The sequence below is a fragment of the Notolepis coatsorum genome, assembly GCF_963971535.1.
Source record: "Notolepis coatsorum genome assembly, chromosome: 17".
NCBI lineage: Eukaryota > Metazoa > Chordata > Actinopteri > Aulopiformes > Paralepididae > Notolepis > Notolepis coatsorum.
In genome coordinates this window covers 73,588,077-73,604,998 of record NC_140181.1, presented here as the reverse complement: position 1 = coordinate 73,604,998, position 16,922 = coordinate 73,588,077, and the positions used below count along the sequence as shown (strand labels likewise).

The 16,922-nt window shown below is 41.9% G+C and overlaps 1 protein-coding gene across 4 annotated transcripts in view; it reads left to right on the top strand.

Moving 5' to 3' along the window:
* The first annotated feature begins 4,621 nt into the window (after positions 1 to 4,621).
* Positions 4,622 to 16,922, top strand: part of znf740b (zinc finger protein 740b) — a 28,894-nt gene continuing 16,593 nt past the window's right edge. For 2 of the 4 annotated variants that reach the window (XM_084333301.1, XM_084333300.1), the window contains exons 1-4: positions 4,622 to 4,686; positions 14,304 to 14,457; positions 14,648 to 14,881; positions 16,781 to 16,912. In XM_084333301.1, the coding sequence (XP_084189427.1) occupies positions 14,413 to 14,457; positions 14,648 to 14,881; positions 16,781 to 16,912 (411 nt within the window). In that variant the 5' untranslated portion in view covers positions 4,622 to 4,686; positions 14,304 to 14,412. Of the gene's footprint in view, positions 4,687 to 6,414; positions 6,541 to 14,303; positions 14,458 to 14,647; positions 14,882 to 16,780; positions 16,913 to 16,922 lie in introns of those variants that run through there. The other 2 variants (XM_084333303.1, XM_084333302.1) reach the window with 2 other exon arrangements.

Sequence of the window (16,922 nt, the reverse complement as noted above, 5' to 3'; positions counted from 1 at the left end):
GGTGTTGTGATCGTGGTATTCACTGACCTTTGGGAAGTATTTTGACATGTACATGGGTACCTTGGTCGCGTAGTGTATCTTGTAGACCAGGCCCATTGCAAGTTGCTGTACTCTGTCGTCTACTCTAAGCCATCCTAGGTTGTCAAAGTGGGCAGGGGTGAGGTGGGTTCTAGGAGTCAGGTCAAGCAGTAGTCTGACTAGCTTGTTTTTAGATGTTTGTAATTTGTTTTTTAGTGCCTTTGAGGTGCTTTGGTACCATGAGGTGCAAGCATAGTCGTAGTACCCTTGAATGAGTGCTCCTGCTAGAGTCTTCAGGGTATTCTTGCACGGTTTGTACAACAACACAACGCACTTTAACTATGGTAGTAGCCCGCCAGCTCTAATACAGCCAACCTGAAATGTTACCGTAGCTACTAGCTAGCAGAGGAGTTTGATTGATTGATTGATTGAAAACTTTATTAACAGATTGCAGAATGGGTAGAATACAGTACAGCTCAATACACACAATTGTTAAGGGGATGCAGACCAGAGAAAGACTTTCGTCTTGTTTACATCAGGGTCCCCCATTTTCAATTTATCAGGACATATATGACATACATGACATACAGATAGACAGTACTGCTACATCTATACATTTATGACATACCAGATTTGCAAATACAGTACTGTTTGTGATACAAAAAGAGTCCAGAAAAGGGAGTATATACATTTGATGTGAAAACTGGACGAGGTTGGGTGGGGGGGGGGGGGGGGGGGGGGGGGGGGTTGGGTAGGAGGGGTTGGGGGGGGGGACACACTGTACAACTGTACAAGCAAAACTGTACATTGGAATATTGACAACCATACTAGGTAATTTACTGTACATTGGAGGGGGTTGGGGGGGGGGAAACACTGTACAAACAAGCAAAACTGTACATTGGAATATTGACAAAACCATACTAGGTAATTTACTGTACATTGGAGGGGGTTGGGTTAGGACATTTACAGGGGCCAGTTTCGAATTGCAGTCTCCCGTAGGTGTTCTTTGAGAGTGGTTTTGAAAGTGGGTAGTGATTCACATTCCTTTACAGCTTTGGGTAGGGCATTCCACATTGATGTGGCATAACTCATCATCATTTTATCATCATCATTTTATTTATTCGTACATGGAATTACCACAGTCCAACAGTACATATTCATATAATTCACAAAAAATACCATGGCCGAAAGGAACAGGAAGAAGAAAAAATCTTATATATACCTGCCCCTACACACGTACAACACACCGATAGACATATTGTGTAAAACCAAACAGAATATACCCATTTTGCAAAAAAATAAATAAAAATTTAACATCAACACAACCAAATTAAATCAACATAAATAAACCCATTTTGTCTATCTATCAGTCAAACTACATATTTAGGTTAATTCATTTACACACACACACCCCCACACTTATATAATGTATTATACTTCTATATACTATCTAATTTCTATTTTATTATAATATAACTAAATCATACTATTTATTCTACACCATATTGGTACAGTATTATACAATATTTTAATATATTATTATTCTATGTTACGCTGCTATATTACTATACTCATACTGGCCTACACTACAACTCTATGCTACGTCATCCTGACACGCTAAACTGCAATATTATACTAAACTGTGCTATACTGTCTATGTATCTTTTCTTTGCACAACCTTTTGAAGTGAAATATATTATTGGAACTCTTTTCATCGTTCTGCAAAGAGTTCCATAGTTTGATACCTATAACTGAGGTGCACCTTTGTTTTAAGGTTGTTCGTGCAAATTGGTGTTTAAAATTTAATTTCCTTCTGCTGTCATCTGGACAGGGAACGAACAACCTCTGTATATTTGCTGGTAATACTCTGCATTTTGCTCTAAACAAAACTAATAAAGTCTGTATTTCAGCTAACTCTTTAAGTTTCAATAGTCTGGATTTAATAAATAATTCGTTGGTATGTTCTCTTGAATCTACATTGTGAACTATTCTTACTGCTCTCTTCTGTAATATAAATAATGGCTTTATGTTGCTTTCATACGTGTTACCCCACACTTCCACACAGTAACTCAAATATGGTAGGATGAGTGAACAATATAATATTCGCATAGAATTATAATCAAGCACATTCTTTGCCTTGTTCAAAACAAAAACACTCTTGGCTACCTTATTTTTTATGTACATTATATGTGGCTTCCATGTCAATTTCTCATCCAACATAACACCCAAAAATTTTAACTCAGATACTCTTTCAATATTAACTCTGTCAATACATAATGCCACATTGTCCTTCTTTCGATTAGTAAATATCATAAATTTCGTTTTTTCCAAATTTAGGGATAGCTTATTGTTATCAAACCGTACAAAACGTACTTAGTACTTAGTCCCTTGTTTGAGCCGAATCTGGGTTTAACATGATTTGTGGAGCTCCCTCTGGTGTTGTGATCGTGGTATTCACTGACCTTTGGGAAGTATTTTGACATGTACATGGGTACCTTGGTCGTGTAGTGTATCTTGTAGACCAGGCCCATTGCAAGTTGCTGTACTCTGTCGTCTACTCTAAGCCATCCTAGGTTGTCAAAGTGGGCAGGGTGAGGTGGGTTCTAGGAGTAAGGTCAAGCAGTAGTCTGACCAGTTTGTTTTGAGATGTTTGTAATTTTGTTTTTAGTGCCTTTGAGGTGCTTTGGTACCATGAGGTGCAAGCATAGTCGTAGTACCCTTGAATGAGTGCTCCTGCCAGAGTCTTCAGGGTATTCTTGTTTACCAGAGAGGAGATCCGGTGGGAAGCATACTAGCGGTCCTAGTATGCTTCCTTCCACCACCTTTATCATACAAAGAAGCATCCATAAGCACAATGTGCATTCCCACATGAACTGATGCGGTCAGGCAAGCGATACCGGAGTCTCATGGCAAGCACAGAGAGACTCAGAAGGAGCTTCTATCCCCAGGCCATCAGGATGCTCAATGAACAATAACACTATGTAACAAACTATAAAATACACCCACAGCACACACACCCACACATACACACTCACTTTAAATGGACAACTCACTGTAGCACCCACTTTACTCACTTTAGACACTTACCACACTTTATGTTATTGGTAGGAGATTTGAACATCACCTCTTACCTCATTGCACCTCACCACCACAAGGTGGCACCACAAGCTAAGCTATTGTATATCTCATTTATATTGTATATTGTTGTAACTCAGTTACCTTCTCTACTGCATTGTATATATACTGTATATATGTATATTAAACACTTTTGTTTTGTTTACAATCGCTTACGTACTTGACTTTCTATTTTATACTATCTTTATTTTATCTAGCACACTCTCAGCAGCAAAACAGAAAGAAGCATTTCATACAAAGTATTCTGTATTTCTGTATGACAACTAATAAAGAAACTTGAACATCAACAACACCATCCGGTCCGTCTACTTCCTCCTTAGCAACATCAACCGCCTCCGCCCTTCACTCACTCCCAACAGCGCCGCAATCCTGGTCCACTCCCTCGTCACTTCCCGCTTGGATTACTGCAACTCCCTTCTCTTTGGTCTCCCCCACAAACTCCTCCATAAGCTCCAACTGGTCCAGAACGCTGCTGCCCGTATAATAACCAGAACCCCTGTCATCAGTCACATCACCCCCGTTCTACACCAACTCCACTGACTTCCCATCAAACAACGCATTGACTACAAGATCCTCCTCCATACATTCAAGGCCATCCTTAACCTCGCCCCTCCATACCTGTCCGACCTCCACATCAACATTCCCACCCGGTCCCTCAGGTCTGCCTCCTCCATCAACCTGACCGCCCCCCCCAGCCTGTCTGTCCACCATGGGGTCAAGAGCCTTCAGCCGCTCTGCCCCTCGCCTCTGGAACTCCCTCCCCCCTGACATCAGGAACATTGACTCCATTATAACATTTAAAACTTGATTGATTGATTGATTGATTGATTGATTGATTGATTGATTGATTGAAAACGTTATTAACAGATTGCAGAATGGGTACAGTACAGTACAGCTCAATACATACAATTGTTAAGGGGATGCAGGCCAGAGAAAGACTTTCGTCTTGTTTACATCAGGGTCCCCCATTTTCAATTCATCATAACATATAATGACCTACACGATCGACATACTCACCTCAAACCCCAACTGTTTAGGCAGGCATATGTCTGATTTGATATTTGATTGTAATTGTAAATGAACTGTTTTTAAATTGTTGTACGGCGACCTTGAGTGCCTTGAAAGGCGCCTTAAATACAATGTATTATTATTAATGTTGGTTCAGTTTGTTTCAAAGGGTGATTTATGGGTGGGATCTGTGTCGAGATGATAAACAATATTCAAGCATTTTTAACTAGTGTAGATGTATTTTTTTCTCCTCAAAACGACCCGCTGCATAAATATCCAGTTTAATCCAGAACAAAAACACTGGTTTACACGTTTGCCACAAACAGGCACTCCTACAATGTCCCCTTACAAAAATGGCCGCAAAAGTGTGTCGTTTATTTTAAATCACGTGAGTACGCATCTAGCCAATCGGTGGTCTCCCCGGGGAACACTTCCGGTAGCGTTTCCTGTCAGTGTTTGTAAACTGAGAAAAAAATTGGAAGTGCGACAAGAAATATTAATCTTCTAAACTCCTAAGAAGGAAAGGTAAACAGTCCATTTCCAGCACCTCTTACTTACGACGCATCTTAGCCTTTTTAATATGTGTTTTAAGTATTTCTAATGATTATATGCAATGAGAGTGATGTTATTTTGTAGTCGGCGCTCAGCCCGCACGCCCTGCCTGGCTGTTGTTGTGTTGTCTGGGGGGTGGGGGTGCAGCGGAGACACAGTTCAGAGTTGTCCCAGCGCCTCGCTAGCTAGGCTAGCTAGCTAACCCCTTCTAGCTGACCAAGAAAACACCCTCGCAATTTTCCCTCCCGTTTGAATGAAAACTCTCAATCTCACGAAGGTATGCAAACCACCATGTCTAATTGTACATAATGATATTGCCCCGTTTGGCCTGCATGGCTCACTTGTTTGATGCTCAATGAATCTGCCAACAAGGGCAAGGCACATGCTTTTCATTGATTGACGTTAACTGTTTAATAATTCTTATGATTTGAGATTCATTAGCGTCAAAATGGATAATAACCGAGAATGAGGCTAGCGCTAGCTCAGTAATGTTACACGTATCACTGCTCGCTTTAGTGACTAAAATATGTCATGCTAACGTACTGTATTTCAGTACCAGCAGCTAGCATACGGGCAGGCTATTTGGATCTCATGTTTATTGATGCATGTCAGACTTTATACGTTTACATTGTTTATACTTGTTTTTATTATTACATAGTTTTATTCCGTGCACACCCGTTGCAAAAACGTAAAGCAACTGTAACCGAAGCTTTTTTTGGCGGCTTTTAATTTGAGCTACTTTCAGAGTAGCACTGGTGTTTTGTTTTTGAAATCAAGGTAAAGAGTCATTTCTACTTAAAAATACACACGCTAGCTTTTTGTTCCAGCTTCAAGGATCACGGCTAACTCGCCAACTGCTAAACTGTCTGCAAACTTGTTACATAATGTTCCAACAGGCCATTCGAATTGTGTAATTCAACGTAAACTGTTCAGTGTTCATATCATTACATCATACAGGTTGTAGAATATTATGCTAGAGGTTTATGAAGGCCCTATAGTTTAAGCTATATAGGCTGAGGCTCTGTCTACCTCTGCCATTATTCCAGTTTCATCGTTGGAGAGGTCTGTGTTGGGGTACAGTAGTTAATGGTTCTGTGTCTTTCTCATGGGCATTTAGGCAGGTTAGCCGGTACCATGGATGTAATTTCAGGCACAAATGGAGTATACCCTCCCAAATAGAATATAACCTTGTCCTGCCCGTACTACCTGCAAGAAGAGGGCACTGATAGTGGCACTGGATATCAGGCTGGCTAATGACCATAATGTGGCAGGTGGGAACAGGGTGGAAAGGAACCCAACCTGAGCATGAGCAAGATGGCCGCCATGGGACTATGGTCAATTGGGATAATTTCCCCAATACTAAAACCCAACACCAGAAGTTGAGTTAATCTGTAATACATAAAAAAATATTGAATGTACAGTAGTCTTCCAGTTCTTTGATCATTATATCTATCTTAAAGCTGCCATAGGCAGCTTCAGAGAAATTAGCAAGAGTGAGTTTACCTGCCCAGCAGAAATAGAACAATGGTTTTCCACAGACTCCCAGAAGCACCAGCAGCTTTAAGTTTGAAAAAAAAAATCCCAGCCTGTGGTTTTGCACATTGTGTGTACCTTTTGACAAGGAATGGTGGTGTTTGTTTTCCGTTTTAGTTCTGACCCCAGGAACACCACTTGGCAGGCCAAAACATCTGATTGGCCAAAAACAACAGCCCCCTGCACCAATAATAACCAATCAGATGTTGCCGCCGATGCCCCTGGGTGTCCGTGGAAAACCTTTGTTGCATGGGCGCTTGAAAAGCGATGCAGAGCTTGCTTTCCACTGGGCAGGTAAACTCACTCGGAGTCGGTACCGCAGCTTTAATGACCTGTAACTGCCACCCACCCTTTTTTTCACCAATTTCTTACTTTTTAATTGAACGGTAATGAATGTGAGTTTGTTTCTCGTACTGTTGACTGTGAGAACCAACCAGGGCTTGGTTTCTCATGCCAGCTGTCTACCTTGAACGACGGACAAGAGAGGACGATCATAAAAGCAGCAGTCTACCAGATATAGCGGTTGCCGGTTGGTTATAGCATTGATTATTGTAGGGTTGAAGCCAGGGTGTTGAAGTCAGGGTGTTTTTGATATTGATATTTTTGTTCTACAAGTTAAAACAAGTGGTAAGTAGCTCTACATTCCAAGTTCCAACAGCCATCACTGATAGTGTTTGGTCAGTAACATGGGTATCCTAGTCCCTCCGCTCTGCAGTAAACACAAATGTCATTTTCTGGTATCCGTTCAGGACAGAGAACTCTCACTGCAAAAAAAATTCGGTCAAAAATAAGAAATAAAACCGAAATATGTCAAATAATCTGCCAGTGGAGTAAGCGTTTGGCTTGGCTTGAAATAACAAAAAAAAATCTAGGGTTCTCTCCTGATTGGATAAAGTGGGAAAGGGATACCAGATTATTTATGTTCTGTTTACTGTAGAGCGGAGGGACTGGGAGACCCATGTTACTGACCAAACACTGTACATCAGTTATGGCTGTCGGAATGTAGCGCTATTTAACACTTATTTTAACAAACGTATATCACTTACAACATCTTTAGTGACAAAATGGCGCCTGTTTTCAATGCCATCCAAGCGCCAGTGAACCAAGAATGCCACACATCTGTGTCTGACTTCTATGCTTATCTACTGATCGATTGTGATATAGGCTTAGTTAAGACCTTGTACTCCTCAATCCAAAATCTCCCTCTTGCTGGATATAATATAATATAATACTGCACAGTATCTTGAACCAATTAGGCCAGCTCATCAGGGGAAACCTGCTGAGAGAAAAAGTTTTAGGCCCCATTCGATCCATGCCCCACAGATTTATGGGCAAGCGTTAATGTTTTGGACAGTCTTCCCCCTTCAGTAAGCATACTCTAAAATGTATCTTCAACCTTCAACTTCTATGATTAGTGTGCTTGGTCAAGCAAGAACACATAAAATATATTGCGCACTGCTTATCATCAGGGCAGAACCTTGGCTGTACTGTGCACCTTTCAGCAACCTCAATACATTTGAACCCTTTCACTACCAAATGGTTAACCGTTTCACTGCGACAATACAGAAGGTTACCTCTTTCACTGCCACACTACAGAAGGTTAACCCTTTCACTACCACACTACAGACTGTAGTGAAAGGTTAACCTTCTGTAGTGTGGTAGTATAAGGGTTGAGCTGCGAAGGTTGGTATGTCAGTGGCACAGAAAATAGATGGGAGCGTACTTTTTTTTTTTTTTTTTTTATATATATATATATATATATATATATATATATATCTTGACTTGAACATATTTTCCCTTAAGTTATCAGATAAGTATAGATTAAAATGTATAGCCATTTTAAAATGAAGTTAGGCTAAATTATACAATATGTCTAAAGTCAGGGGTGGGCTTTATATTTCAGATATTCTTCAATCAATATCTGAAATGAAAGAAGAAAAATACTAACCTTTTTTGTACTGTCTTTTACTAGTAATGCACTCTGCTACTCAGGAATCTACCTTGCCTATATTCTTACCTACTATGCTAATATGCACTCAGGTCTGTAGCACACAAGTTTGACACTGTTTGACGAACAATGTCACTTACCCTTAGCTGCCAGAGTTATACCCTTCCAGCTGACTTGTTGCTTTGGATAAAACGTCAGCTAAATGTAAAATGTAAATGTTGGCTTAATGTATATACCCAGGCATAAAAGAAAATATTGTTTGTTTCCTGTTGGTTGTCACTCAGTTAAGGCCATGGGTAGGTATAGGGAATTTATTTTATTTAATTTTTTATTGTATTCTTTCCCACCATGGATAGGGAATTTCTTTATTTTATTAAAATGTTCACAACAACATGGATGCATGTACTCTGCCAGCATGTTTAATATCCATAATACTAAAGGTTTGACTAAGATTTCTATGAAACTTTATTGTAAAAAAAAAAAAAAATGTAATCTCATAAAATAAATTGGGTCGCACCTAAATCGGCAGGGTCGGTCGGCAACCGGAAACAAACAATTTTTTCTTTTAGGTCCCATTAAGCCCATAGGTGTTCCCAATAAGACTTACAATTATGGAAATACCTAATCAGATAAATAGTGCCAGCTCTTAATTTACTTTCAAAACATTTTCTTTTGCTAATTTGCATCTGGCTAATGGTTGATTAGGATAACTGCAAGCTCCCTTCTCAGCATGACAGACAACACTGCCTCTTAGCCACAACAAAAAGATGATTTAATTCTACATATAATGAAATAATATATAAACAATATGTTTTTGTAGGAAAACATTCTATTCTAAACAATCACTGAAGAGGTCCTGCATTATAAAAACATTATGAGATGAAAGCTGATTTATGTGGATCATAAATAATTAGTTGTTGTAATTTTAAATTGCTATTTTTTTAGAGCACTGTGTGTGCCCTTTAAGCCCACCTGGGAAAAACATGTTTAAATTCATTTTTAAAATATGCTAGCCAAAACACATAATTTTATTTCAGAAGTTCTATTGCAAATTGCTCAAACATGAATCTAATGATCATAAAAATATCAATCAAATAAAAGAAAATAACTGTAAATATTTTTTTTAAATGCAGTCATACCAACAACGTTTTCTTTAAACTTCTGCTGGGATCAACAGGACATGCTTTGCACGCATACATCCCTGATTGAATATTTACAAATAAAGACTCTTAGAGGATGACTTCTCTTTACCCAGGCCCTATTTAAATAATGTCTGGCATGATGTGTTGACTAGAACAGGCCATCATTTGACTGATCACTTCAGTATTGAGAAACTTGGCATTGTGCTGCCTCCTCTCACCAGGCTTCAGTACACTCCAAAGGGGTGAGTGTTTTAGTCTTCAAAAACCATGATACACATCCTTTTCCAAAATAGGAAGCTCGCAGTATAATCTGATGTTTCCTAGGCCTTAAAATGATCCGATCCCTTACTCAATGATGACATCACATAATCAAATCAAATTTATTTGTAAGGCCCGACAACACACGTTAATGTCCCCATGGGCCGTACACTTCTTCTTTAAACAAGTCAAGAAGAAACATCACAATAAGTCAAGAACAAAACAAGAACACCATAAGGTCCAATTTTTTTTTTTAAATAAATGCAACACTTTGTAGTGGGCGGAGATGGAGCAATAAATACATGTAGTGAGCATATGCATACATGGTGTCAGTAGAATTATAGTATATAAGAAAATTGTGAAATAGAGTAATAGATAGAACTACTGCAAGCGTATGGATACAGGATGAGATACAAGACGATAGCTCAGGGCCGTATGCCCAGTGGGGTTCAGCACTGCAGGCCAGACAGAAGACGGTTCTCCTATGTCTGCAGAATGATGTGATCATTTGTGCTCTTGCAATCAAATGGTTAGACTGTGACATCTGGTTGGCACTGTGACAATTATGGAGCATATACAGCCAATATCTGTATTTAAAAAAAAAAAAAAAAAAAAAAAAAACTATTGGGGACCAGCTGTGGGTCCCGGGACTCACTACACAACCTATTTACATCTCTGTATACTGGTATAACTTATTTCACTTAACAGAATCACATGATGCACAAGTGCCATTTTTGCCTCAGCTTTAACTCTTTCTCTGCCACGCATCCTGCGGTTAGTAGGAAACATTTCTGATATAGGTGCTGATCAGCAGTAATGCAATGTCATCATGATTATTATTATTCTAAAGTTATTATTATTAAATTAAAAATTAATTAAGAACTCCTCTCCTTCACTATAATCTAATTATGAAATCGGATATATAGGCCAGGGCTTTACAATTTAATAAAGAGATTGAATATATATTAAATGGGATAGAAACTAAATTAAATGTATACCATACAATGAAAGAATATAGTGCCCTAATTATATTGTGCTATATTTAATTCCGTTTATATCTCATTTATTTGTATTCAATCTCTTTAAGTTGTAAAGCCCCTGGCCTATATCTGATTTCATAATTATATTATAGTGAAGGAGAGGAGTTCTTATTAATACATTTTTAATTTAATAATAATAATAACTTCAGAATAATAATAATCATGACATTGCATTACTGCTGATCAGCACCTATATCAGAAATAAATGTTTACTGTATTGATCATCTCAGAACCAAGCATTTGAAATGTCAGTGCTTAGCCTTATTTATAAATCACGCGTTGCGAAGGCTATTGGCAGGCACGCGGCTTTATATTTCTCGAACAAGTTAGATTCTGTTTATATACGAGCATAACGCCAAGGCCCACAACGTTATATAACGATATTTAAATAATGAGTACGATTGCATGGGATCGCTGCATGCGCTTGATTTGATATTGTCCTTCGAGATATTCGATAATATCTTTCACGGTCATGCCTGTCTGCACAATTACTGCTGCCATGATCAGCTGTTTAGAGGCTCATTTACATGTTCCGCCCATATTACCTAATTTAAATGTACGCCATTTGCACGGACCAATGCCGACGTTACGCATGAGCAATTCACTCATTTGAGAGCGAGATGCACCGGCTCTGCTTCGGAAAAAGCAGCGCAAAGCCTTTGTGGATTCCGCCCTAGGTTTTGAGGCGTGCGGATCTGCTTGCGATTGCTTTGGAAGAGCTCCTCCCCCACAGAGCCAGTCTTGACGCATTCGATTACAATAATGCTGCCTTCCTATCCGAGTTCAAATGGTAGACGATACTGCCATCTGGTGATATTCGATCGGCATTGCAGTTCAAACGTATGTGGCTGTGCCAAAATGATTCAGATCGCTCCGGGCGAGTCTGTAGCGTGGGGATCAAAGGAAAAAGATCAAACAATCTAATAGCGTATATATACGTGATTGGCGTTCAACGCATGGTGAGCAAACGCGTACGTGGATGGCGCAGATTGAGTTAACACTTTGATTGCCTAAGGCCTAACAAAAATAATAGTTGGTTTCAGGTTGGTTGTCAGTTTGGCCATGGGTAGGTAGGGAATTTATTTTATTTTATTTTTTTATTTTATTCTTTCCCATGGTGACTATGGATAGGGAATTTCTTTATTTAATTAAAATGTTCACAACAACATGGATGCATGTACTCTGCCAGCATGTTTAATATCCATAATACTAAATGTTTGACTAAGGGTGTGTTCACATCTGAAAGTCCGGACTTTCCGTGGATAGTCCGGACTTTCTGGTGGACCAAATGTGAAAATGATACATTGTTTGATTTGGTCTGCGTTCACACTACCCTGTTTGGTGCGGATCTAATTTGTAAACAAAGGACATGCTGTCGCCAAGTCGTTCATCTATTGGACTAGCACTCACAAACATAACAGTTGCCGACAGCGTCTCTTGTGATAAAGCAGAGAGATACTGTCATTACGAGCGTGGGCGTGGCGCAAGTCGACTAGAGAGTAGAGATATAGAGAGAGCGAGCGAGAGAGAGAGAGAGAGGACGAGAGAGACTGTCCGCGCGCGGCGCCAGTCTAGAGAGACAGAGAGAGGAAGAGAGAGAGAGGCAGAGAGAGAGAGAGAGAGAGAGAGAGAGAGAGAGAGGACGAGAGACTGTCCGCGCGCGGCGCCAGTCTAGAGAGAGAGAGAGAGAGAGAGAGAGAGACTGTCCGCGCGCCTGTCATTCATTTGAGTTGGGTCGCGCGCAAGCTGTCACTTGGCGCTGTCAAGTTGGGTCGCCCGACCGCCGCTAGGCACCTGTCACTCATTTCAGTCATTTGCTCTAGATTAGATACTATATAAAGTTCGTTTTGCGTTCACACCAACAGCAAACGAACCATGGTCCACTTTGAAACGAACCGAGTCCCAACTTTTCAAGAGGACCATGGTTCGGTTGTTTGGTCCTCATTATAGTTCGGTTTGCGTTCATACCTGTACAAACCAAACGGACTATCGATCTAAAGGGACCATGGTCCACTTAAAGGGACCATGGTCCACTTAAAGTGGACCAAACAGGGTAGGTGTGAACGCGCCCTAAGATTTCTATGAAACTTTATTCATAAAAAAAAAAAATCTGATTTTTTTTTTTTTTTTTTTTTTTTTTTTATAATTTTTTTAAAAAACTCATAAAATATATTGGGTCGCACCTAAATCGGCAGGGTCGGTCGGCAACCTGAAACCAACGATTATTTTTGTTAGGCCTAAGGTTAAATTCATGATATACCATCCGTTGCCAGCTCTATTTAACATGGAGAAGTTCCCCTTCTTTGCAGGGCTATAACTTTTTAAATTCTATTGCTAGATTGCCATTATTAGGGCCCATTCAAGGTCCTATATGTATTGTTCATGGTGTAGCAACGTTAAACTTTTTCATTCACATATTCATACTAAAATATGATCTAAAGTATAAGTGTTTTCATCTCTTTCTGCAGCTTTCTCCAGAACGTGATTTATAGCCCCAAATACATTATATTGATGATGAAATACAGTTTGGTAGGAATCTGTGCGAGATAAAAAAAAATTCAATTGGACGTACTTCTAGAAGTTTCTACGTATCATCTGATATTGACCGGATGGGCGGGGGATCGTTTATAATTCCGTGGGCAACGTTTTACCATTCATCTAATGTGGGTCAAATGTTCATCATAGCAGTTAGTGTCGAACACGGTAATATTACATGCTAAAACTCACCCCAGTCTCCGCGGGCCGTTGGGCGATCAGCGTGGGGTAGACAGTTTTCCATTATGGGATGTTGAAATACCCGGTCCATTTCCAGGTTGTATAATAATATATACGTCCAAATCATGTTGTTTTTTTCGAGTTATTTGCAGCGATCGATGTTCACTGTGTGAAGACTGAGTCTCTCTAACATTAGCGAGTGCCCGGACCACATATGGAGTGAGTCCTGCCGGGTTAAAGGTAACATCCGTTTTTTCGATCTGCCGATCGGCCACCAGATGGCGGTCTTGAACCGCTAGAGGATTGAGAGGGGATCACACTTGTGTCTCAGGGCCCCGGAAAGGAAATATGATTCCGATCACAGATTTTTGAAATATTGATATCAAAGACGAGTTACGGCGTCTTCGGCAACTTGAGCATGGCGGGGAAGGACGCCTAAACTCGTCCTTTGGCAACTAAAGTGTTTTAATAAAGCATTTACAACATTAGAAAAATTATTGTGTCTGAAACCTAAAGTAGCTGTAATAAATTGGATAACATAGGTTATTAATTTAGCCTTAAACATTAAACTTTTCTTCAGAAAATATGTATATTTCAAGTTGTTTAGGCTACACAGTATCATCCATCAAGCTTTGTATGTGCCTATTATCATAATTTGTATTTTTTTTTCATTGGCTATTTATCCTCCCATCAGCTTTCCGTCTTTCCTTTAATCATTGAAGCATATCATCTTATCTGACTGACGTGTTTTCTGTTGAACATGGGAGCAGGTGGCATGCACCAAACCATTGGGGCTGTCTCCAAGCCTGATCGACTGGACACGTTAATGCTCTGCCTAAATTTCTACCTGTATCCAAATTCAATGGCTGATTAGACCCAAACGGACTGGCATCCCAGTTGCTGATTCCAGCATGCAGAAATCTTGGCCTCACATTTTTATACCTCTACTTTCAGGCTTTGGCCCCTGATGATTTGGGTGGGTGCGGTCTCTTCTGTCACCCCTCATCCTGAGTGAAGCCCCCCCTCTGTTCCCCTCAAACACACACGCATTCAAACCACGGCGATGACACACCATCCCAACAACTCAGTCCGAGACCATATGAAATGGGTCAGTGGAAATCTCCTCATCTCCAGAATCACCTTCATGGTTTCAGTCTGTGTGTTTCCCAGCCCTCTGCCAGAGCATTTCTCCCCTCTAAGCTCTATTGCTCTATCCTCCCTCCCCCGACTCCTCGTCTCTTGGGAGTAGTCCCGTGTTCCCCTCTCCACCGCGCTGACCTTGTGGTTTGTGTTGCCAGGCTGGGTTGCTGGGCTGTGAGGCGGTGCTGTCCAGCATGGCACTGATGCAGGCCAACGGCATGCCGGGCCAGAAGAAGATGATGTCACCTCTGGGCCAGGGGCAGAGGGACATCCCGGAGAGTCACCAGTCTCACTCCCAGCACGGGCACGCTCATGGGCACCAGGTCCACCACCCCCATCAGCCCCACCACAGCCACATGGGCCACCCCTCAGGGGGAAGCTGTCCACCGCTGGTGAGAGAGACAAGAGGCCAGAGCGCCACACACACAGCCAGGAGAGAGACAAGTGGCCAGAGCGCCACACACACAGCCAGGAGAGAGACAAGTGGCCAGAGCACCACACACACATCCAGGAGAGAGACAAGTGGCCAGAGCACCACACACACATCCAGGAGAGAGAGAGAGAGAGAGAGACAAGTGGCTAGAGCACCACACACACATCCAGGAGAGAGAGAGAGAGAGAGAGAGAGACAAGTGGCTAGAGCACCACACACACATCCAGGAGAGAGAGAGACAAGTGGCTAGAGCACCACACACGCATCCAGGAGAGAGAGAGAGAGACAAGTGGCTAGAGCACCACACACATCCAGGAGAGAGAGAGAGACAAGTGGCTAGAGCACCACACACAGCCATGAGAGAGAGAGAGAGACAAGTGGCTAGAGCACCACACAGAGCCAGGAGACAGACAAGTGACCAGAGCGCCACACACACAGCCAGGAGAGAGACAAGTGGCCAGAGCACCACACACACATCCAGGAGAGAGAGAGAGAGAGAGAGAGAGAGAGAGAGAGAGAGAGAGAGAGAGACAAGTGGCTAGATCACCACACACACATCCAGGAGAGAGAGAGAGAGAGAGAGAGAGAGACAAGTGGCTAGAGCACCACACACAGCCAGGAGAGAGAGAGAGAGAGAGAGAGAGAGAGACAAGTGGCTAGAGCACCACACACAGCCAGGAGAGAGAGAGAGATACAAGAGGCCAGAGCACCACACAGAGCCAGGAGAGAGACAAGAGGCCAGAGCACCACACAGAGCCAGGAGAGAGACAAGAGGCCAGAGCACCACACACACATCCAGGAGAGAGAGAGAGAGACAAGTGGCTAGAGCACCACACACAGCCTGGAGAGAGAGAGAGAGATACAAGAGGCCAGAGCACCACACAGAGCCAGGAGAGAGACAAGAGGCCAGAGCACCACACAGAGCCAGGAGAGAGACAAGAGGCCAGAGCACCACACACAGCCAAGAGAGAGAGAGAGATACGAGGGGCCAGAGCACCACACACACAGCCAGGATGGAGAGAATGTGACCAGAGCACCACACACAGCCAGGATGGAGAGAATGTGACCAGAGCACCACACACACAGCCAGGATGGAGAGACAAGTGACCAGAGCACCACACACACAGCCAGGAGAGAATGTGACCAGAGCACCACACACACAGCCAGGATGGAGAGACAAGTGACCAGAGCACCACACACAGCCAGGAGAGAGAGAAAGACAAGGGTCCAGAGCACCACACACAGCCAGGAGAGAATGTGGCCAGAGCACCACACACACAGCCAGGAGAGAATGTGGCCAGAGCACCACACACACAGCCAGGAGAGAATGTGGCCAGAGCACCACACACACAGCCAGGAGAGAATGTGGCCAGAGCACCACACACACGGCCAGGACTTCTTTCATCAGATGTGCATGCATGGAAATCTGACAGGGCCTGTCAACACTGTGATTTCTCAACTTTGTTTATGTTCATGAGTTCATGAATAAAATATAGATGTGTTATTGCTAATGTGCCACATCCAAGCCAGTAACATAATAATTAATTGGCTGTCTCATTGTAGCTATAATTGACCTATCTCAAACACCGCCCTCTTCCCCAACCTTGATCCTCCAATCACAACAGCTGCCCCCCCCCCCCCCCAAAGGAAGCAACAGTTGTGATTGGAGGATCAAGAAAACGGGGTGGGGCTTGATATGGGTCATGTCAGCTTTGTGATCCAGTCGAAAAGGAAATGCTGATGTATTTTATGTTGTCACCATATCATTTATTCATAATCATCACCAATTTGCTGTCATTCACTTAAGTGTTCATGTCCATGCTTACCACGACCATTCTACCATTCTCTCCCTCCGAAGTTGATCCGTAAGGACGGGGATTACCACTCGTCCAGAATGATGGAGGAAAAGGACATGCCGGCAAACCAGAATATGCAACCCAAGAAAAAGCACAAAAAGTCAGGGGTGCCTAAAGTCAAAGAGAAAGTAGAGGTAGGGAACG